The sequence below is a fragment of the Choristoneura fumiferana genome, chromosome 10, assembly GCF_025370935.1.
Source record: "Choristoneura fumiferana chromosome 10, NRCan_CFum_1, whole genome shotgun sequence".
Classification (NCBI taxonomy): Eukaryota; Metazoa; Arthropoda; class Insecta; order Lepidoptera; family Tortricidae; genus Choristoneura; species Choristoneura fumiferana.
The window spans coordinates 9,512,717-9,536,353 of NC_133481.1; the positions used below are offsets into that span (position 1 = coordinate 9,512,717).

At 38.9% G+C, this 23,637-nt stretch overlaps 1 protein-coding gene across 2 annotated transcripts in view; it reads left to right on the forward strand.

Annotated features, from left to right (window-relative positions):
* Plc21C (Phospholipase C at 21C) overlaps nucleotides 1-23,450 on the forward strand; it is a 53,410-nt gene extending 29,960 nt beyond the window's left edge. The window contains exons 6-22 of one of the 2 annotated variants that reach the window (XR_012451784.1): nucleotides 1,191-1,382; nucleotides 2,658-2,840; nucleotides 4,237-4,499; nucleotides 6,514-6,677; nucleotides 8,006-8,192; nucleotides 9,263-9,420; nucleotides 9,835-9,972; nucleotides 10,613-10,846; nucleotides 11,554-11,730; nucleotides 12,973-13,119; nucleotides 13,579-13,708; nucleotides 14,125-14,329; nucleotides 17,053-17,257; nucleotides 18,071-18,208; nucleotides 19,106-19,225; nucleotides 20,240-22,171; nucleotides 22,205-23,450. Coding sequence is in view for 1 of the 2 variants with exons in the window: in XM_074093401.1 (XP_073949502.1) it covers nucleotides 1,191-1,382; nucleotides 2,658-2,840; nucleotides 4,237-4,499; nucleotides 6,514-6,677; nucleotides 8,006-8,192; nucleotides 9,263-9,420; nucleotides 9,835-9,972; nucleotides 10,613-10,846; nucleotides 11,554-11,730; nucleotides 12,973-13,119; nucleotides 13,579-13,708; nucleotides 14,125-14,329; nucleotides 17,053-17,257; nucleotides 18,071-18,208; nucleotides 19,106-19,225; nucleotides 20,240-20,287 (2,689 nt within the window). In the remaining variant the exon portion in view is untranslated. Of the gene's footprint in view, nucleotides 1-1,190; nucleotides 1,383-2,657; nucleotides 2,841-4,236; nucleotides 4,500-6,513; nucleotides 6,678-8,005; nucleotides 8,193-9,262; nucleotides 9,421-9,834; nucleotides 9,973-10,612; nucleotides 10,847-11,553; nucleotides 11,731-12,972; nucleotides 13,120-13,578; nucleotides 13,709-14,124; nucleotides 14,330-17,052; nucleotides 17,258-18,070; nucleotides 18,209-19,105; nucleotides 19,226-20,239 lie in introns of both variants that reach the window. The other variant, XM_074093401.1, reaches the window with a different exon arrangement.
* The last annotated feature ends 187 nt before the right edge of the window (nucleotides 23,451-23,637 follow it).

Here is a 23,637-nt window from a genome sequence, read left to right on the forward strand (position 1 = left end):
TTCGCTCATCCAGTAGAATAATGACATGTTTACAAGAAAACTAGTTTTAGATTTTAAATTTACGGTTTGATATCTTTAAATCACTTTTGTAATCGTCACAAAGCAATTGTGTCGATGTTCTGTTCGATGAGCGATTTGTTTAGTATTCATTGATCCATTGCTGGATCTAATGGCGGCTATTCTACCAATGGAGCCTAGAAGATGGAACAAGTTTACGAAGGTGCAGTTAAAGACAAATATTAACGATGCAGCGAAGATCTCAAATATTCATATTACTCATTTCTCAAAGAGCCGGTAACGCATCTGTGACTCAGCTTAAGTTATGGGTGTCCATGGGCGGCGGTGATTGCTTTCCGTCAGGTGACCCGCCTGCTAGTTTGACCCCTATCATATAAAAAAAAATGCAACCATTTCTTTAAGACTTGCTGCCGCGATGGCCGTTGAATTCAGATACAGCGTAATGGGGATTGACAAACCTACAAAACTCAGTATTTACTGAACAAAAATATGAATGTGACATTTTTTTGATTTCGATTACTGTAGTGTTACTACCCCACGAATCACATAACGATTAACTAAAAACAAAAGAAATTAATCTCACTGTATGACTGGACAGTCGAGTTCATAAAGTTGTGAGCAAAAATTTGATCAAAAATATCAGAACACGCTTCTACGCCGTTAACAATAGAGTCGTGTTTAGATACTTTTGATCAAATATTTGCTCACGAGTTTATGGACTAGTTAGGGTAGATCTTGATCACATCGCCAGTATTGCCCTGTATAATATTATAATTTTTTTTTTTTTTTATCAAAAATTTGCTTTGTAATTTTAACTCGAGCCAGTGCGGAAGAGCTGACTTTCGTTTATCGACTGTCACCTTTATCCTTTTACCACACCTTATTTTTACCTTACTTTTTCAATTTAATTAATAAATATTACTTTAACAAAACACTAAAAGAGGGATCTTTTAGTCTTTTGTTAAAAAAAACTTATTTCGGTAATTATTTTTTTGTGTTTTCTGTATCGCTTATTGTGTGTTCTATAAAGAGTCATTGTATTTATTAAATTAATTAAAATAAAACGAGACGTGGTACCTAATCTAATCTTTGTTAATTTTGTTTTGGATAACTTATTAAAGTCAAAACCAGTTGGTTGTTTTACGGTTATGTAACGGTTATAATTTCCACAGTACCGACGGCAAGCCGCACTTGTCGGCAACACAGCTAGTGGATTTCCTGAACGAAGTCCAAAGGGACCCTCGACTGAACGAGATCCTTCATCCGTATGCCGATATCCAACGTGCCAAGGATCTGATTAAGGCGTATGAGCATAACAAGTACCATCAGCAGCGGTCACAGCTCACTTTCGATGGATTTTTGAGGTACAATACCAATAATTCATATTCCGAATTGAAATTTCGTTTCTGCCCTCTTCGAAAGTCTCTCTTTTAGAAAAGATTACTTTGCTCGCACTTATTGGCGAACCAATTGTCGGTTTTGGAATAGCTGCAACAAAAAGTAGTACATAAATCCTCGTCAATGGCAGTTTTGGTAGTCCAAAGGATAATTTCACTATACAACTACTATACATATACAACAGAACAGGCAACGGCTAATTGATTTCATATATAATATATATGTAAGTTCATGTTTCACGTCTAGACTGGAATGAGCATATACAGAAATGCTTCATTAAAATTGATGCTTAAAAAAAATAAGTTACGTGAAAGTATTCAAAGCGTTCTAAGTATAAATTAAGAAACTGATACATGAAAATGATTTAATGCAAATAAAATAAATTTAGGTTTAGTTACGATTTAAATAAATACTTTTTTACCCTACGCCGTCCGTTCTGAATTAAAAGTACGCTTTGACGCTCGTTTTACAAACATCGGGACTCGTTTGAATGTAGCGAAATATTGAGTTTCAAAGGGTTCGCTCCTGCCACCGCGGGCTATCGCACTGAGCCGTTGTACGAATAACATAACCAAATTGACCAACCAGTTCAAAGGTAACCTTAAACCTTGGAAATAAAGTCTGATTTTAAAGGCAGTCGAAGAAATCGCTGGTTACTTGTAGCGGTGAATAATTGGAATTTTGGAGTAAGTACATTTGGTTAAACCTTTGATATCTTTGTAAGGCATCGTGACTTTTCGCCGGCCTAATTGGTAGGACCGTTTCAGTCGCCCATTAATTAAAATAATAGTTGCTTTAGTCTTTAGGTCACTTCGTGTTATGCTTACATTTGCGTTTTTTTTTATTATCCGCCGAGATGGATCCCATGATATAATTGCAAATATGATCTACTAGCCGTTACCCGCGACTACGTCCGCGTACAATTAGATTATCGCTAACCCGCGGGAACTATGCAACTTTCCGGGGTAAAAAATATCCTATTTTCTTCCCCAAGACCCAAACTATCTGTATACCTACCGAATTTCATCTTAATCGGTTCAGCGGTATAGACGTGATGAAGTAACAAACGAACAGACTTACAAACTTTCGCATTTATAATATAAGTGAGAAAGTGAGATTTGTTTGTTTGATTTGATACATCTTTTCACTGATAAATAATTTATCGAAAATATGGGAGAAACGTAAAACTTTATACGCATCCTGTGGTTGTATTGCGGTATGTAATGTATACCACATTTCAGGTTCCTAATGTCAGAAGACAATCCCATAGTGGCGCCCAATAAGCTGGACTTAAGCGACGACATGGAACAGCCCTTGGCGCATTATTTTATCAACAGCTCGCACAATACGTATCTTACGGGGCATCAGATCACTGGCAAGTCCAGTGTCGAGATATACCGACAGAGTTTGCTCGCTGGCTGCAGGTAGGTGCACTAAACTACAAACAACCACCACCACCACCACCACCACCACCGCCACCATCCCAGCCTATTTACGTCCCACTGCTAGGCACAGGCCTTCTCTCAGAATAAGAGGGCTTGGTCCGTAGTTCCCACGCATACCATTGAATTACTTCACAGGTGTGTTTTCATTCACCGTAATGCTCGTGGTAAATTTCAAATGTAATTTCGCACATGAATTTAGAAAAACTCAGACTCACTAGGGTTTGAACCCACGAACCTCTGCTTGAGAGGCGATAGGACTATTTCTCAAAAAGTTGACCATTTTTCAATTTTTCAGTTGCCCATCAATAAAAAAAAAATCCTGACTCTATTTCACCACAAAAAATAAGTAATATTGTCTTTAAATATATGCAAAACCTTGAGGTAAAAGTGATAAAAAGTCAGATAATCTTTGTTGTTGGATACAATAGTAAGTTTTGATGTAGTTTCAAAATTACGATTTTTTCCTCACAAGATTTCGTGACGTTTTCCTGGCGTCAAGAAATTTTGGACGTTTTATGATCTCGTCCTGAGGGTTAATAATTTCTTGACAAAACTGATTTCTTGTCAATTTCATGACGGGACATCTTTTTGAGAAATACTCATAGGTCGACCCACTAGCCACCACGGCTTTACACAAACAAAACAAAAACAAAAAAAAACAAAACTGGTAGACAAAATCTACCGATGAGCTTGTTATTCTAACGAAGCTTCAGCGAATACTCTTAATTTCCAGTCTGTTTGGTAATGTTTGTGTAGGTAACTGATAAAATATTTGAGATAAAAGTCTGCTTAGGTACTGACTATATCATGAGTAAATCTAGTTTGCTATTAAACGTAACTAGTTAAATGCCCTAAGTGTTCATTATACTTAACTGTACGTGTCAATCAACAAAATAATTAAAAGAATTAGGCCAGATGGCACTTTTAGTGCTGAAACATTAACATGTGTCAATAAGCACGTCTCAGACATTGATATACAGTCGCGCTAATGATTTCCTTATCAAAAATATTTTGTAATTGAAAATTCTCCAAATTACTTAATTCATATTTAATAACGTAAGCAATGTAGGCACGGTATCATCCATCGACTGTCGCCGTTCATCGGCCTTAATAGCCCAGGTGAACTAAGAGCAGTAAATATTTATTAAGTACATATTTTTTAGAAGAAACTAAATTAGACAGTCAACGTCTCGAAAAGATATTACAGAAGAAACGAATTAAAATTTTAAGACAATAGTCCCGTGTTAATATTTGATTAGAGTCGGGTCATGGGACGAATAAATTAACGAGTAAAAAGAAAAATTATATTTTCGCAGTGGAAGTCGAAATAAGATGTCTTTTATTTCGAGAGATAGCAATGTTTTTCGTTTAATAGATGCGTAGAACTGGACTTTTGGAATGGGCGCACGGAGGAGCCCGTCATAGTGCACGGGTACACGTTCGTGCCCGAAATAAGCGCCAAGGAAGTGCTGGAGGCCATCGCAGAGAGCGCCTTCAAGACTTCCGACTACCCCGTCGTACTCAGCTTCGAGAATCATTGCAACCCACGCCAACAAGCCAAGATAGCAAACTACTGCCGAGACATCTTCGGCGACAAGCTCCTCGACCGCCCTTTGGACTCTCATCAGCTTGAACCGGGTAAGGCAATATTTGAGCACGCATTGACGTAATTTTGTTTTTAATTTATTCAACGCTGCGGTGACAGCGCTGGTTGTAGCCTCGGTTTACTTTCGTCACGCGGATTGACAGCCGCGTATTTCGTTCAACGTTTCAAATGTTTAACGCGTATCAAAGTCAAACGTGCGCAACCATTGCCAATGAAAATAGGGATGGGAGGTGATAATTGTTTGACATGGCGTTTCTTTATGATCGAGCGGGCGGAAAGATCGATTAAAGTAATTGAAGCGCAGACACCTGATGTTTACGCTGGCTCGCGACCAGCCGCTTGCCGTGTAAACAACGCCACGACCCGTTTATATTATCTACTGACCGCTCTGATGACTTATATGTGATCGCACGTCAAAACATTGTCTACTGAACAAAGTATTTTTTAAACAAGTATGCATATTTCTAACGTAAGTCGAGCTATAATGTTATGATTAGCACAACAAAGAAGTCGAATAAATTTACTAATTCAAATACTTTTTCATTTTAGTTCTCAGAAATTTATGATTATAGTTAAACAGACCGATACTATTGGATTCAAACTAGAAAATATTTTATAACCTTCCTATCCTATATCGGTACATTTATGATTCGCGTTATCTCAAAAGCCAGCGTTCGTTGCTTATAGAAACGCGGGCTATAAAATATATCACACTTCAGGAGAGTCACATAATACCGTTCGACAGTTAAATACAAATTTATCGCCCCGGCTGTAGTTAGACTTGATCGATTGCTGATGCGTTCCATCGTTGCTGTTTCTCTGTAATTTGATGGCGTCTTTCTACGATCACTCGCTAAATATTTATGCTCAAACTAAATTATGGATTGCGCGATTACTATTCATGAGACGAACGTAAAATATTTCATATCTAAGTAATCAAAGGCACTTTTCCGTGTTTTAAAGACATTTCAATAATGTTACATCTTGTTTTCCGCGAAGGTCGTTTCATAATTGGATACTTATTTAACAACGTTTAGTTTTAACGGAACTCCTCAGCAAACTTGGTTTGGCTGGCGGAGTTGCATAACGCTAGCGCTATTGAAATAGTTCATCCAGATATTTCCACCGCCACACTGATTTGTTCGCGCTGCAGATCAATCCCGCTAATGGGGTTTTTATTATTTATTTGCATGCGGCTTTCAGTTTCCACTCTTTCCACTTCGGTTGCTCGTTTTATGCTGCGAGGTTTTTTAATTACTTTTTCTGCGGACGACCAGTAAATCGTGATTATGACGCGTAACACGATATTCTTATTAACTGTGCCCTTTGGGAGACGTACTCATTGACTTCAGTATTACTGCGAAGTGCGGGTTTTCTGGCGAGATTTTACAGCTATGTGGGCGCTCTCGTTACACGCTGGTGCAAACTGTAAACCCTGTTTTATGTTGTTCTAAATGTCATTTAAAATCTAAATTAAAACGTATGGCTTCTCTTGAATGACGTTTCTAAATGTAACTGGCTAGTTTGCATTAGCTTTGCTCACGATTTTGGACTGGTTTATTGTAGAGATTATCTAAGACCTAGTTATTTCTTCAACCTATTGAAATTTAAATTTCACATTGTTAATTTTCCAAAATATTTGTCCCAAGCGGAAAAAGGACTTGGATTATACCTATTATTTAGAGTCAGTTAATGAGATATAGGAGTAGGATTTAAAAATGCATTTTTTTTAAAGAACAGGTGCATGGAAGAAGTTTCGGAAAAAACTTGGTGACTTTATCATTCATTAAGTAAACGGGCATAAATGCAAATGGTTTCATGAATTTTATTTCGTGCCTAATATTATTTACACATTCTGTTCTTCTCTAACATACTTCGAAAACACATTTCGGAATTACCTTGTATCATAATAAGTCGTACACTTGTAATATTAAATTATTAAGAGTATTATTAAGTAAGTATTATTATTACGAGATATTTGCGGGAGTCATTCTGTAATAATTCGGGCGTTTTGATATAGCGAGCTATGGTATGTCTTATTTACAGGAGGAGAGCTGCCCCCTCCTTCAATGCTTCGTCACAAGATTATCATTAAGAATAAGAAGAAGCACCACCACCACCACAAAAAGGAGGATTCTGTGGCTTCGGAAGAGAGTGAGCACCGACCGGAGCCGCCAGTCCAAGGAAACGGAGATGTATCGCATGGAACGGTAAGTGATCTATCTTGTCAACAGCCAGGAGTTACTGAACTATAAACAATGACTGCTCACCCACGACCTTATGATAGCTACGTCTATGCGAAAAACTTGTGGTCATGCAGCCCATCTACCTCCACACTGTAAGAACACACACAAACCCAACTATCACCATCTCAACACTACACTGACGCGTTTCGAACTCAACCAGATTTCATCCTCAGAGAAGAGGATGAACTCTGGTGATAAAGTCAAAGTAATTGTTTATAGTTTATTGATATCAAGGACCTCCTTAACGCCTGATTCAATAAATTGTCAGGAGTTGCCTACGTTTGAGGTAGTCTTATGTAAAAAGTTAACTAAACAACTCAATTACTTGTGTTTTAATTACCAGTGAAACGTGATCTCATCTTTACAGCATAATACCTAATAGATTATTTGCCGTATTTAGAAGTAGGCTACTAACGATTGAAGTTTGCTTTATATTAGAGTTACTTATGACCTTATGAGATAAATTAGTTCTGCTATACACTGTATTGAAAAAAACATATCAAAAGAATGTTTATTATAAGTCCTATAAATAGGTATTTGTGTTTATTATAGTTCCTTTAAGGGATAAATTCGCTTTTGTACATTTATTTCTTTTGTTAACTGTTTTTTTCATATATTTTATGTACAATAAAGAGTAATACAATACAATTATAACACATTAAACAGTTAATCCCAAACTAGGCTGAGCCTGTATCTTGGGACCCGGAATTGACATGTCAACATACAATAATAATATTTTCTCAAAAATGTTCGTAAAAGTTATCATTATTCTTTACATATCAGAAGGCGAAGTGCATAGTTTATGGTCAGCAATAAAATTAAAAAGTTAAAAAGATTGCAGGCGCGCTAGCTCGACAATAATGAATTAGCGCGCCTGCAATCAAGTCACATTTTTTTTTAAAGTTAAAAAGGCCATGGAAATGTTGGCACTAGTCGTATACAGCCAAGTCTAATGGCCGGTATCAGATATTTTTTTGGAACTCCGGACTTTTCCTATTGGGTCTGAAATAGCTTGTGGTGTTTTCGGTGGAGAAATACACCTGCAGTTTATTTTTAATGAAAAAAGGCGGGAAAGCATAAGAAAAATATTGGAATAAAATTAATTTTTATAATATATTTTGAGAAAAAGTTTATTCTATTTCAGAATTATTCACCATTTTTGAGAAAAGCTTTATACTCATACTCAGCCAGCAATTGCCTACTTCCAGGCCACGTCAATAATCTACTATTTTACTATTCTGATGTATATAAACGAAATAATACGAAACCAAATAATAATATTATTGGTGCAGCTGGTGCGGCAAGGGTCGAAGGAGTCGACGGAGTCGTCGGACTCAGAGTCGTCTTCGGGGGAGGAGGAGGCGGGCGGGGCGGAGGGCGGCGGCGAGGAGCCTCGCGAGACCCACGCCGGGGCCGAGATATCCGCGCTTGTCAACTACGTGCAGCCTGTCCACTTTAGCTCCTTCGAGAGTGCCGAAAGTAAGTACAGTACTGGCCACAGAAGTTACAAGGTGTATCAGGCTGCCTGTCCACTGCAGTGGAGTAAGGGGTAATGTGGAGCAGAGTTGCGGACTGTGTCTGTCCATAGGCGCGGAGCTAGATAGCATAGCGGAGCGAGAAAGTAATGCGGGGCAGAGTTGATGACTGTTTTTCCATTAGCGGAGCTTCCGCGTTTCTCCGCTCGCGCTCGTTTCTCCGCTCTGCTTCCGTGCTCCTCTTCCTCGCTCCACTTCCCAGTATTTGTATGAATTTTTAAGCTAGTTACCAACTCTGCTTGCACTGATGTATTTCGGCGTGGAGAGTAGGACAGCCGGTGAAATTACTGGCACTTGAGGTATCCCATCTTAGGCCTCTAGGTTGGCAACGCATCTGCAATACCCCTGGTGTTGCATATGTTTATGGGCGGTGGTGATCTCTTACCATCAGGAGACCCACTTGCTTGTTTGCCATCCAGTCGAATAAAAAAAAAAAAACCCTGTCCACGAAGAAGAGCGAATATTTTATGCGATTCTATTGTTAGATTTTTATCACGCTCACCGCTACGCTACCTCGCTCTGCTCCAGTGGACAGGCCGCCTTAGGGCCTATGCAAACTGCGTTTTTTTTAACGCGCCATCGATGCCCGTCTGTATCGATTCACACGCGACACGCGATACGCACGCGAGTCAGAGGCAGCTTTGCAGCACCTACGTTTTTCAACTGAAAACGCGCGTCGATGCGCATCGATCAATGTATAACATGTTTACATACGCTAACGATGTCCCGTGAGCGGTTTAGTTCAACTGAATGGTGAATCGCTATGAATATTTTTCATCTGAATTTTTCATTCAAGATGTAGTCACATCTTTGACACAATACTGCTTTTTGATTATCGGATCATATGTATGGAACCATTTGTGACAGACGTTGTTTTAATGTTGTACGCTAAAAATACATAAAAATAATAAATTTCCAGTCGGCATGGTGTGTTCAGCCGGTTTATTATTGTATTATATGTTATTGAATCATCTGTGTCCATGAAAAAATACCAATTTTCCATCGTGTTTTCAGAAAAGAGCCGCTTCTACGAAATGTCTTCTTTTGATGAGAAGCAAGCGACCACGCTGTTGAAGGAGAGACCGATCGAGTTCGTGAATTACAACAAGCATCAGCTGTCGCGCGTCTACCCGGCCGGCACGCGGTTTGATTCCTCAAATTTTATGCCGCAGGTGAATACTAAGTGCCAACCGTACATGGCCTTTTACGGGAAGGTTACTACTTCGCGAGAATGTTCTCTGTTCGTTGCATGTGCTGCAAGGTAGGTAAGACTTGTCAAAAGAACTACTCGTAAGTTTCGTGTCATTACCGCATTAACAAGCGGGTGAAAATCAAGTTCAAAGATTCCGTTACATATATAGATACATAGTTACAGGTGAAGCTATTATTAGGGTGTTTAAAAAGGGTTACATTTAACTGGTGACTATCGTAATTTAGTAAAATATATTATGAAAACGTGTCAGCATTAACAGCAAGGAGACTGAAGCAAAGCGGCGATATCGGATACATTTCCATTGCTCTTATTATGACCTCTGCGATTATAATCCAATGAGAATGCATTCCTGTACTTCTTTTTTGGTATGCAGGTGTTCTGGAACGCGGGCTGCCAGCTGGTGGCACTGAACTACCAGACGCTGGATCTGGCGATGCAGTTGAATCTCGGCACCTTCGAGTACAACCGACGCTGCGGGTATCTTCTCAAGCCTGAGTTCATGCGCCGAAAGGTAACTACACCCTTTATCATTAGACCGTGATGAGAATATGATTGAAATATCTGTAATTTCATGTATATTATAACTTAAGTACATGGAATAACTGTCAGTTCCATTCTATGGCTCCATTCCTTATCTCAGCGTGATTTAAATATGTACTGCTGGGCTTAAGAAACGTATTTTTAACGCAATAGGCTAATTTTACATGTTAAATAATTGGCCCCTACTTTCCTTAGAGCAACGGATCCAGTATAACGGCAGGCATCCTGATAGGCACGGCCGGAACGTCAGGCTTGTTTCACAACTCATTTATAATTTTTATGTAACTTTTACTTATCTGCCACATAAAGATTATCAATGTGTGGTGTAACAGGGCCTAAAGGGCTGATTTTTTTTTAATCTAACTGGCTAATATGACTTTTAAAGTGTCTATATCAAAACGAAATATGTTTAAATACATTGATATTAGTAACTGTATGTATTCTCCTAAATTTTTAACTGAGTCGTTAATTTTCGAGCTTCTTATAAAAACTTACAGGTTGAGTTTTATAACTTGATATTTGTCAAACGATGCTTGCACTTGATAATCCTATTCGAAAAGCAATGATCAAAGCGGCCGCTTTTCACACCACATCTTTCATTATATTTGCAGGATCGGCGTCTAGACCCGTTCGCCGAGAGCACAGTGGACGGCATAATCGCCGGTTCCTTATCCGTCACGGTGCTCTCCGGCCAACTTCTAACGGACAAGCGTTGCGGCACCTACGTGGAAGTGGACATGTTTGGTTTACCCGCAGACACAGTGCGCAAGAAGTTCCGCACCAGAGTGGCGCCCAATAACGGTATTAATCCCGTGTATGGGGAGGAGCCGTTTGTATTCAAGAAGGTAAGCTCGATTATTTTGCTGCAAGGGTGGCCAATAGGGGCATTTTTTTTTCATTCTGGCCACTACTTTTAGAGGTACCTAACTACTACTAACTACTAAAATTAGTCGCGTTATTGGCTAGCTGACCGATTAACGCGTTGACGGGCAAATTCAATTGCCTTGCCGGGCCATTTTGTGCCTCGTTGGCTTGGGTTGGCCAGCCTTGCTCTACTGTAACCATAATTGAGATTTTTTTTTATATTTAACAAGCGCACTACAGTGCACCAGCTATATGTTACCAGATATGTCCCAGTTTTGCGTTGTCTTTCGTTCATACCTATCGTTTAAAAATATTTTGAAAGGTAGCGATTTCTGCACACTTTTCAACTGCACCGTGTCGCCGCTGGCACGCACCGGTCTGGCACCGTCGCGTGCCATGCAAGAGGTGTCCCGGCACCGTTCTTGATGCTCCGTGCACGGCACGCGACGGCGACGTTTTGTTAGGAAACGTGCTAGTGGGCATAGTCTTATACTTTTCAATAAAAATAATATATTTTAGCCTGAAACGTTGCTATTACGGTCATGGTAATGATACGGTGCAATTAGTAGAGCCACCTTTAATTAGTACTATATATAAGCTCAAGAAAAAAAGGGTAGCTAATTAGGCGGGGAGCCCGGGGCGCCGCGTGATTAAATTAAACTGCTGATGCAACAGCTTTTTTTTGCAGGTGGTGTTGCCAGAGCTGGCGTCGATAAGGATCGCGGCGCACGAGGAGAGCGGGCGGCTGCTGGGGCACCGCGTGCTGCCGGTGGTGGGGCTGTGCCCCGGCTACCGGCACGTCAACCTGCGCACAGAGCTCGGCCTGCCGCTGCCCGCCAGTCTTTTCCTGCTGGTCGTCGTCAAGGTCAGACACCTTAACCCTTTATAGGGCAGGAGCCAAAATCGGCCGCTCTAGCGACCATAAGACATTTAAAATGAATAGTGTTCACATATTTTATAATCAATTCAAAGCCTTAAGAATTTATTGGATAGATTGTGAAAAAGATTAGCGCGAAAATAAGTCTTGCTCTATAGAGGGTTAAATAACCCGTTCTCATCCATTAGATCGCTAATGCGAAGAATCCGTCCCACTTAACCCTAACAACCCCGTATGTTCTGTGGCGTGCATTGAGGGTAGGAAGCTAGCAGCTGCTTACTCTGGAGTTGACCCACTATACGCCAACGCTGTTGTTTTCATCTTGTTGTTATGGAGACCATACAGCAAATATACAAAAAATAAGTAGAGGTTTTTTTACAAGCTGAAGCTGGGAAAAAGTGGTAATTCTTATCTGATAGCACATGCAGTCAGCAATTCTAAGAAAAAAATACTTTTTTCACTTCTCATGCTCGTAAAGTTCGTGTTTATGCTGGATATAGGCGACATAAAATGACTTTTTATGCTCTAGTGCATAGTGCATGTAGTGTAATGTTATTAAACTCAATTGTAATTCTTTGTTCTTAATTTTTATTTTGTATGATCCGAGTTGGTCTAAATAAATAAATTTATTATTCTTATTGTTATAAAATAAAGTTTTCGCCTAAGACCAAGGTTTAAACAGCCACAAACAAATAAGTTTGTACATTATTTTAATTTATATAAAACTAAAAATCCATCAAATCAATCAAAATAAACCAAGAAAACTAAATAATTATAGTAATATTAGTAATCCATGAAAAATAAAAGGTACCTACCTTGTAAGTGAACAATGTTTGCTCTGTTGTTATTTCATGTCCTCGCAATCGAAATGAAAAGCAGAGTGTAAAACTCGAGCATTAAACCCATTTTCCCCTCGTCGTGTCTATCCACCCTCGCCGTACCGGCTCGGGTGGCTATATGAACGTCTCGTGTAAAATGGCTCGTTTTATGCTCCTGTTGTACAATCTACTATTTTTTATGGCTATCACCCTTGCTGTAAAAAAATAAATAGAAAACAACACGACAGTAAAAACTTTATCACATATGTAATTGTAAGTTCAAATATCTCAAAAATGGCGGCACTTTTACTCAATCGAATTAAACTTTTTTAGGACATCCAAACGGCCTTTTAAATGACAGCGAAACTTATATCATTACAGGAATTAATACCTAAAACTTGCCTTGTTTTAGGACTACGTTCCGGATCGGCTCTCTGAGTTGGCGGAGGCGCTCGCCAACCCGATCAAGTACCAGAGTGAGTTGGACAAGCGCGAGCACCAGTTAGCTGTGCTCACAGATGACACTGAAGAGCCGCGCCGCCCTAGCGGGTACCCACCTGTGAGTACACACACTCACACACACTTAACACATTCACTGTCCTATACCTCTACAAGATGATTTAGCAAAGACACCTTGTCCAAGTGTGCTTCCATTTTGGGGCCAGTTTCAAGTTGTGAATCCATAGTGGAAGCGAGGTTTATGACCCCCCCACTGGAGGCACCCGGACACGGAAAGTGTTAACATACATGATCAAGCACAGACGCGTTCACGCAGAAACTTTTAGATGGTCACACGTAAAATTATTAATTTTAGATTTTATTTCTTGGCCAAAACAGTCGGTTATCTGGACTGATTAGTGAGTCTCCCGTCGACACAAATCTCATCCGAAATTAAACCAATACAAAAAACTATACAATTTCTATCCCGTTAAACGTAAACTGAATGATTTTTTCTGATGGCGGAATTGTGTTACGATTATTCAGATCGCCCTAAACCCTGTTGTTTTTGTCTTTTAAGGTTAAACAAGAAACCGTGGACGGGAGCCCGAATAAGCCGCCACTTCCGGCAGTGGTCGAGACCAAGAAGCTGATTGAAAGCGAGTCTATCAGTGGACCACCGCCGGCCGCCGATGTCTTAGAGCCACAGGGTATGTGTCACGGCCACCTATATTTTAAAATCTAGTCGGTATTTGAAAAAAGGAAAATCTATATTTTAAAAACTAGAACTTAACTGAAGCTGCAACTTCACACAGTTGATCAAAGAATTAGAGGCTATATTTTCACAAAATTGGACAACCAAGTCGACCGAACAGCTTTTACCGTACATTTTGTGCGGGGTTCTTTGATTTTGTCACTGCTTCAAAGGTTGACTGATCTGAGTATTTGATATTTATGTATTTGAGTTTCATACCTCCACGCGTTCCTGAGAATAAGGGTTTACAGACTTACGGCCGGACCGACAACAAAGTGATCCTATTATGGTCGTTTTTTGCCGAATGATGTACAGAACCCAAAATAACTATATGAGCTTTAACTTTATATCTACTATCTGTTTATTTGCCAGAAGCTGATGCGAAATCGAACGGAGGTGGAGACGATATAGTATCTGAGACGCTGGAATCTCTACTCTCGTCCAAAATGGTGAAGGAGAAACGTACGGAGCTAGCGCGCAAACTAGACGCGCTCCGCCGCAAGTACGATAAGGAAAAGCGACCTCTGTCGGCGTACGTCAGTACCAAGCTCGTGAAGAAACTATCGTCCAAGAACATGTGAGTGCTCATATTGTTTGTATTTTCAAGTATTTTGTTTTGAATACGTTTTGTATTGTGCCTATTTAATGGAGCGTTTATTTAACTAGTAATGGATTGACTTGATAGGTATGGATATGTAGTTTAGATGACATTGCAAATACAGTCAGCAAAAAAGCTTGTATTAAAAATTACATCTTTAGCAAAACTACTTCCTGTTTCTCTAAAGCTAACTCTGAAGCTAGAAGAAAGTTAAATAAGTTTTTTTTAATTAATAATTCTTGCATCAATAAAGCAAGCGATCAAGAATTTCCGTTGGTTAGTCAGGTTCCCCGGTGGTCTAGTCCGTATGTAGTATGTTTGTTACTTCTTCACGCTGAAACGGCCGGACGGGTTTGGATGAAATTTGGTAAAAAGTTAGTTTATAACCTGGATTAAAACATAGGATACTTTTTATCCCGATATTCCCACGGGATAGGGATAAAATATCTAAATATCAACTGCTGGGCTTAGAGTCATGAAATTTGGTATGTAGGTAGTTGGACGTCTGGAATAACACAGGCTACTTTTTATCCCGATGTTCCCACGGGATAGGGATAAAATCTCGAACTAATAACCGCTGAGCTTAGTCATGAAATTTGGTATGTAGATAGCTGGACATGTGGAATAACACATAGGCTACTTTTTATCCCGATATTCCCACGGGATAGGGATAAAATGTCTAAATAACAACCGCTGGGCTTAGAGTCATGAAATTTGGTATGTGGATAGCTGGACATCTGAAATAACACATAGAAAAGAAAGAAAGAAAGAAAGAAAGAAAATAATTTATTTATAACAGCAATGACACATAATTATGATTGGTTATTTGGAGTCTTTTTGTATTTTTTATTTCAACTCCAAATTTGTTACTTTTACGGGTATCCCGTGAAACCATATCGAAAATACAAACTGAGACATGGATGCACAAGAAAAGAGACCAGCTGGTCTCTTTTTCTGGTTTTTCTGTGCATCCATGTCTCAGTTTGTATTTTCGATATGACACATAATTAGTAAAAATAACAATAAGAAATGTTGCCGCTATAAAAAGGTTCCGGCTCAGCATATCGCTGGCTATAGGCTACTTTTTATCCCGATATTCCCACGGTATAGGGATAAAATCTCGAAACAACCGCTGGGTTTAGAGTCATGAAATTTCGCATGGTTGTTATAATATAACGTCAATGAAAACCACGATGTAATTTTAGGGAATTCCCACGAGAATTTAATAAAATCCCGGAATTTCAATTCAACTGCTGTATCCAATGATTTACGCGTGCGAAGCCGCGGGTAAACGCTAGTGATAGATACGAGGGGGGGTATGTACAAAAATTCGCAGAACGAATTGGTTGTGAATTAAATAAAACAATTGAATTTTTTTTCTTTTTTAATATGATTATTTTCGAGTTCAATGCATTTTTTGGGTCTACTCTAATTAATTTGTATAAAACCATTAAAATTTTTTTTCCTTGTCCTCGAAATTAGCCGAAATTTGTCCTCACTTTATCGTAGGTTTGATTTTTTTTTACTCTTAATTCTTTTTTCAAATTTGGGAACAAATAGTACTCGCTAGGGGTCAGATCCGGGCTGTAGGGGGAGTGGACCAGCTATTCAAAGCCAGACTTGACGAGAGCAGCAGTCGCAACATGGCTCTTGCGAACTAGTGCATTGTAATACAAGAGCAACACACCCTTCCACAACTTTCGCCATCTTTTTCCTTTAATCTTTCCAGTCTTAGTCTTTCCAGCAGCGTTGCGTAGTATGCCCCAATTAGGCTGATTCTGCCACTCGAAACATCTTCGGAGGAGTGCACCCTTCTTATGCCACTGCATCGACTTCTGTTTCGACTCAGGTTGAAAGTGATGAACCCAAGTTTCATCTCCAATAACAATTCGATCTAATATAACTTCAGGGTTGTTGCCACACATGTTTAAAAAATGTTTCGATTTGTAAATTTTTTGTTGCATCCGTAGCGTTTTTAGTATTCTGGGTACCCACCTTGCACTAACTTTTACAATACCAAGATGATGGTGCAGTATCCTTAAAAATAGTCGTATCTGATACGTTAACTAATGCAGATTGCTATTTCTTTATAAGACGAGCATCTTCCAGTAAGAGTTTTTCGACTTTTCGCTTAATATCTGAGGACGTGGCTTCGACCGGCCTTACTGGGCGAGGGTCATCTTCGATGGACGCTCTGCCATGCTTGAATAGATTCTGCCACTTGTAAATCATAGTTTTACTAGGGCATTGACCCCCTTAAACAGCTGACATTTCATTCATTATCAATTGTCGAGATTTTCCTTACCTAGACAGGAACTTTATCACGGCACGATATTCAATTTGCTCGATAATGAATGATTTATACCGAAATAATTTGCTATCAAGGCGATATCGCAGAAACAAAAGACAATCTTAAGATTTTTTTTTTTACCTTAAAGAGTCTCACTATGACTGAGCATAAACTTTGTATAATAATGTTTCCTCCTTATAATTCATTCCGCGATATTTTGGACCTCCCCTAGTAAGAGTTAGGCCACTAGTGCTTAAGAGAAATTAACTTCATTAGACCTGTTCAATGTTCCATTAAAGTTAAATACTTAATAAACAAATATTATACAGTTAAATGTTTTAGAAGAAAATGTAACATAAGCCGCAAAATTTCTGGACTTCGTGTAAATTGAACATAGCTTTTTGTGTGTTAGCGTGGGCGAGGCGAGTTCGAGCGACGAGGGCGCGGGCGCTGGCGCGGGCTCGGGCGCGGCGGCGGGAGCGGGCGCGGGCGGCTTGGGCGGGCCCGAGGCGGCCGCGGCCGAGCGCGAGCTGCGTCTTCGCTTCCACCACGCCATCTACGCCGCGCTCGACAAACACGTGCTGTTGGACCAACAGCGGCAGATGCGGGCGCTCACCGTTAGTATTCTTAAGAGCGAACCCACCTGCTGAACTGGCAACGTTGCATTTTTGTTAGTTTTTCTCGATTATTCCATAAAAAAATAATGAAAATTTAAAATGTGGTCTGATAGAACTCTTCTTAATATGTTAATGTGTCTACTCCAATAATTATTCGTGATAGACTTTTATATTCTTTCAAAACGAATTAATGTTTATTTTTGAAAATGTTATGGCAACGGCTTTACTTTTAGTTGATCTATAATAACATTTTGGCTCCAGAGAAATCTGGTTGTTATAGGGGTGTGCCCACTTCAGATGCAATTTTCGAAATGTTGAGCTAAATGAAATCTTGAGTTTTTGACACATTAAATTACAAGAGAATGTTGTTGCTATTTTGTTAGATCTATAAAAGGCGTTTGATCTTGTTAATCATTGCATAATGTTCGATGTTTTTAAATCTTTAAGGAGCTAGAAGTTTTTCAAACAAATTGTTTGGACTCTACATAAAACACAGAGAACAGTGTGTCTTGGTGTCCACCTTGAGTCATGAACATATCCATTAAATCTAATAATTCATGAATAGTAACTGGTGTGCCACATGGGAGCATACTGGGACCCATCTTGTTTATTTTGTATGTAAGCTACTTGCCACGCTATTACCGAGCAGAGTAAAAGTAATTAATTATGTTCGCTGATGACATTCCTGTGTTATTCAAACATACGAGAAACGAAACTGATGAGTCATCATGACTTGAGCAACCTAATTACAAAAAACTTGTCTACTGGTGCACAGATACTGGAAAATATTTATAAATAGTATTTGTTTCACAGGATTTGTTAGAAGCTGAGAAGAAGGAAATTTTGAACCGGCTCGCCACTGCCCGTAAGGAGGACGTGAAAATGCTCGCTAAGAAAAGCAATCGGGACAAGGATGAGATCCTGCGGAGAAAGCGAGAAATTCACTCACAGGTAAATTTTAATCTACCAACTTGAATTTATCTCCATGTCTGTATAACGGTTTTTAGGGTTCCGTACCAGAAGGGCAAGGCCATTTCATTTTTAATTTCAAGGCCAAGCGTAAATTTTAATTTAAAAGATGTGTAACATATGTTTATGAATAATTATCTGACGCCCATCGTTTAACTTGTGAGTGCATAATGACGACATCCATTTTTTGAGTCGAAAAACTTTATGAACTAGGGATTGATTTTAATCTTATTTTCGTTTTTCAGAATAAGGGGATTAGTCGTTTTCCTATTAGTAACTGCCACTAACCCACACTGTAAATAACGCGCACGATTTTAGCGCAGCAGTATATACATCAGCAGTATTGGTATCGGTTTCAGGCTCTTGTCGTGGCTTTCGGCATTGAGTACAGTCGAATAAACTGATTGATTTAACTACCATGGTGGAACCTTTTAATAATTTCACAACGATTTCCTTGATAAAAGTATGGGATGTCAACATGACATTAGTAGCATATAGATAGGTTCCACCCTGGTGCACGATTCTGTTTGTTCCAGTGTACAGTCGAACCATTTAATTTCTGACCCACCGTAGAACGTTCTCACAATCAAAAGTAAAAGCCGATAGAAAAAGGTTTACGGCCACGCAACATCTAAGAGCTAAGAAGGGACGGTTCGGCTCGGCCGACGCGTCCACGTCTTTCGCTCTTATTGCGTAAACATAAAGCTTTTTTCTATCGGCTCTTGCCGATTCCGCGTCGATAGATCTGGGGAGGCCCTAAAGGGTCATATCATAATGAATTCCCTTGTCAAGCAATGCGATGGCACTATGACTTTTTCTAAGGTTCCACAGTAGGTCACGAGTCAGTTGGTTCAATACATGTGTCCTGTTTGTGCGTAGTCTGTGGAGCGCGGCGTGGCGGAGTGCTCGCGGCTGGAGCAAGCGTACGCGGCGCGGCGTGAGCAGCTGGCGCGCACGCACGAGCTGCTGCGGAACTCGCTGCAGCGCCACCGCGCACAGGTAAAAAAACAGTCAAGTAAGAGTCGGACTCGTACATGAAGGGTTTCGTACCTCCTAACAATGTTTTAAACACTGAGTCTTTGTTAAATATTTTAATATACGCTTTTTTGCTGACTGTATTTTTTCTTTAATTTTATACTGTAGTTTTTTAAGTATTTTATCTGTAATTATTTTATTTTGAAAACATAACTTGCTGCCAAGTTTCTTGCGTTACGTGTAAAAGTGCCCATTGCGGCCTATTTACTGAATGAATGATTTGTATTTGAATTGAATTTGCCCCTGGTAACCAAAGTTCTCGTCAAGACGAAACAAACGAGTCCAAACTCGATGCGGTCGTGTCGTTTCATTACAACTGCCGGCTGACACCTTGGCCGCCTAGCAATGCCTAACAACGCCTAGCATCCAACAAAACGCTAAAAAGCACTTTCCTTGTATGACGCCCCCTTTAATTTTTAACTTTGTTTGATTTTTAGTGTTTGTTGTTATAGCGGCTACAAGTAATACATAATCTATGAAAGTTTCACATGTCTAGCTATTACAGCTCAAGAGATTGCGCCCTATGACAGACGGACGGATAGAAAAACAGACAGATAGCAGAGTCTCAGTAATAGGGTCCCCATTTATTCGTGACATTTAAGGTTTTTTTTAAATAAAAAAACGAAACGAGACAAATTGTTAAGAAATGGGCCCAATTCAGCAGGATGTCGGCCTTGCTGTTCTCGATGGTATTTTACGGGTGTGTACACACTAGTGTGCACGGCGTGCCGTTGACCACAAAATTATTTTATGAGAATCAATGATTTTCGGACGTTTTCCTTTTATTTGTGCTGTGAGGTCTTACTTCTTACCAAATTTCTGTGCCACTTTAGGTTTTCATTCCCACTGTTTATGTACGACAATACACTTCCAAACAAGTTTATGTTCGCCGCTTTGTCGTCCTGAATATCCATAATCGAGCACCACAATTTGGAACATATTTCGCCCTCAGCCATAATGGCCTTTTACCCGTTGCAGGAGCTGCTAGAGCTGGAGCGCCTGTGCGGCGGGCCGCCGGAGGGCTAGTGTGTCGCCCCCCCAAGCGCGCCGCGCCCCGCCCCTCTTCGCCCGGTGGCTCCCAGCCGGCCCTGGTGAGCCTCCGCGTCATCCGAGTGTTAATTTTTTTTAGGAATCTGTGATATTATCGCCTAAGGAGAAAAACGTAGGAGTGAAACGCGTCTCCAGTCACGTCTGAGCGACGGCAGTATTGTTTCGATTTCGTAATCTCATAGTTTTAAATGCGTTTTTTTCTAGAGGCTCGTCCGTTGTACCCTTAGTGCGTTCGAATTCTCGTAATATCAGCTACTGTAATATGCTGCTAGTCGAGAACGCACGCGCGACCCTCATTGTCGAGGGCGGCAGATTGTATCGGTACTTCAGTCGACGGCTAGCGAGTCATCGATGAAGTGATAGGCTGATTATTACACTGATTTCACTTTGTTTCGTGCTTAGAGTATGTGAATATGTCGTGGTATATCTTAAAATGTCTTCGTGTGTGAAAAATGGTTTACAAACGAAAGTTTGTTGTATTTGTGTTATTGCATTTAGTATGATAATGAGTAATCTAGAGGTGTGCTCGGCTAACTGACGCACTTCGACGGAAACGGTAAACTAGTCAGCGTCGGTACAGCAGCTGGGTTTCGAGTCGAGAGTGCGGCATGGAAAGAGAGACTGGTATTGTTTGATTGTTTAAGTTCAATAGCGAAATGGTTCCGTGTCTGCCTCACTTGGTATATGCGTAATGTGTAATATCTATACATATCTCAAGCACAAGATATTTTTAAATATTTTCTCTATCGTTTTGGTATTTATAAGGGTTTATGACGGTTCTTCCTTTGATTATTACGAGTACATATATGTAGTTTGTAGTTTAATTCCAAAAGTATAGTTAACTATGAAAATTATTCTTATGACGGTTATTCCAATGTTTTCTGGTTAGTGAATGCGTTTACAGCAGTAAGTTGTAATTATTTCTTATTGCAGAAGCTTTCTAAATTAAAAAGTTTAATGAAGACATTATTAATTAGAAGATAACGTACGGCCATTTCATGAAATTGCAGTATAAACAGCATTTGTTGCATATTAAGTACTAAGTCTCATGTTATTTATTCAAAATATTATTTACGGAAAAATGGTCGCGTAAATATAGTATAAACTAAACGAGTGTGGATTAATACTATAGTGATAGGATCGTTATAAATATTTTATCTACACCCATATAGTAAATCCTCAATTATGCGTTCAAAAACCATAGGTAATGACCAGCATTACGACATTGGATTCTATTATGAACACGGCTGTATCGTAATGGTCATTGGAAATGCAGCAGCAGGTCGTCGCGCGCGCAGCGGGCGCAGCTCGTGGGGCAGACATACCTACCTAGTTCTCGTTAATGCAGGTCATTCTCAATGGTTCGCGGAACACATGATAGAGGATTTAATATATGGATATAAATAAAATATTGTATGCAACTGTACGTAATAAGGCCTTAAAACACTCATGTGACCCTATTATGAAACTCGGATACGCCTCGTTTCATAAACCCACACTCGTGTTTTAAGGACTCCTATTACGATACATTTGCATAAAATAATATTGTGGCTTGGTAACAGTAACCATACTAACTGATCAGTACTGTAGGTTGTAGATTAACATTCCATTTTTGCTTAGAAATTAATATGAAAGTCGATATTTTACAATTATATAACACATTTACACGGTGTTGCTTCCACTAATAATTTGTTTACAACTATTTTATAATACATTTTCCCCTTCCGAAATATATTCTATTAAAATATTTATGAAGTAGCTCGCGATAGCAAAACTTATTTCATTTAGCATTCATTAACACTAATAGGCGGTTTATATAAGTTTAAAAGACATGAGACCCCAAATATACTTCCCAATAACGTAACATTTACCTAAAAGATAATGTTCGATTAGCAATAATTTTAAGTACAGTCATTAATATTAAGATCGGTAGTGGCCTTTTCTTGGCGGATGGAGGGGTTCGGGTATTAGGTAATAATAACTGAAGCCTTGTGAAATATTTCCACCCTGTCCTGGATTTGATAAATATAAGTAAGTAGATGGGAGTTAACCTTCTAGTAGGCCAATAGAAGGAAAATGGCAGCTGTCAGCTGCCTTTGATTTTTTATCTTTTAGTTATATTTTTCTTCCCCCTGTGTGATATGATACGCTTCAGACGACAGTGTACCAAGCCCTAATTATTTCGGGCCAGTTTAAAAAGACGAGAATTTTCGATTATATTGTGACAAAAAATATTTTAATAAAATAAAATGGAAAACTGATACACATATCTCAAAACCACGTTAATTAATAATATAATTATTTAACAGACCGCTAGGCATAATACCGTAACTTTTCCTTTGTCGTAATAGTTTATTGAGTCGTAACTAATCGAGTGCAGTGTTTAGAACGTGTTCATTTTGCTACATGCCAATATAGTTATATTTCTACTCGCATTGTATAATGTGCTACTAACGATATCGCTATCGGTAATCCAATGAGGTGCATTGTGTGATCGCAACTTTGACATTTCATTGTGAAACGTTTCACAATGTTTTTTTCGCACTGCAAATGGCGGATTAAAATATAAAATAAAATAAAAAGTTCACCGGTTTATTATCTACTGGCCAACAGCCATTCTATTTTATTTAAGTACTTAATTATTCAAAAAATACAAACTGAAATATAGATGCACAGAAAAATCAGAAAAATAAGACTAGCGCTGGGAATCGAACCCAGGTCCTCGGCATTCCGTGCCGAGGGCTTTACCGCTACACCACCGCTGGACTACACAAAAGTAACAAAAAATTTGGAATTGAAATAAAAAATTCAAAAAGGTAACAAACACAAATCTTAATACTTAATTATTGTTAAAACGACTTTATAGATATTTTGTGTTTTTTTTATTGTATAATTTTGAGTGTTTGTTTGTTTTGAGTGTTATTTATTATTATTGAATTAATTTTGATATTATTGAGAACATTTATAATAACAAATAAGTCTTAATATGACATGTCTTATATAGGTTCAAGTTGTTTTTTATTGTATTTTATTAATTTTATCATTTTATATACTTTTTTGTTTTTGTTTAAAATATGTTTACATAAACAATGATTAAATAATGAATACTTACATAACGGAAAATAAATTAATTTTACAGTTATTATTAAATTTAATATTTAACATTATATGACCGGCTGTATTCTAAAGAGACACGGGTCAACACACATAAAAAGAGAATTACTTTACTTTTTTAAATTACGTTCCAATACAGTAGCGGGATTTGTTTTGCTTTTGCACGGAGTTCTTGAAAATTTAAAGAAATAAAAGAGTTAATCAGTATTTAA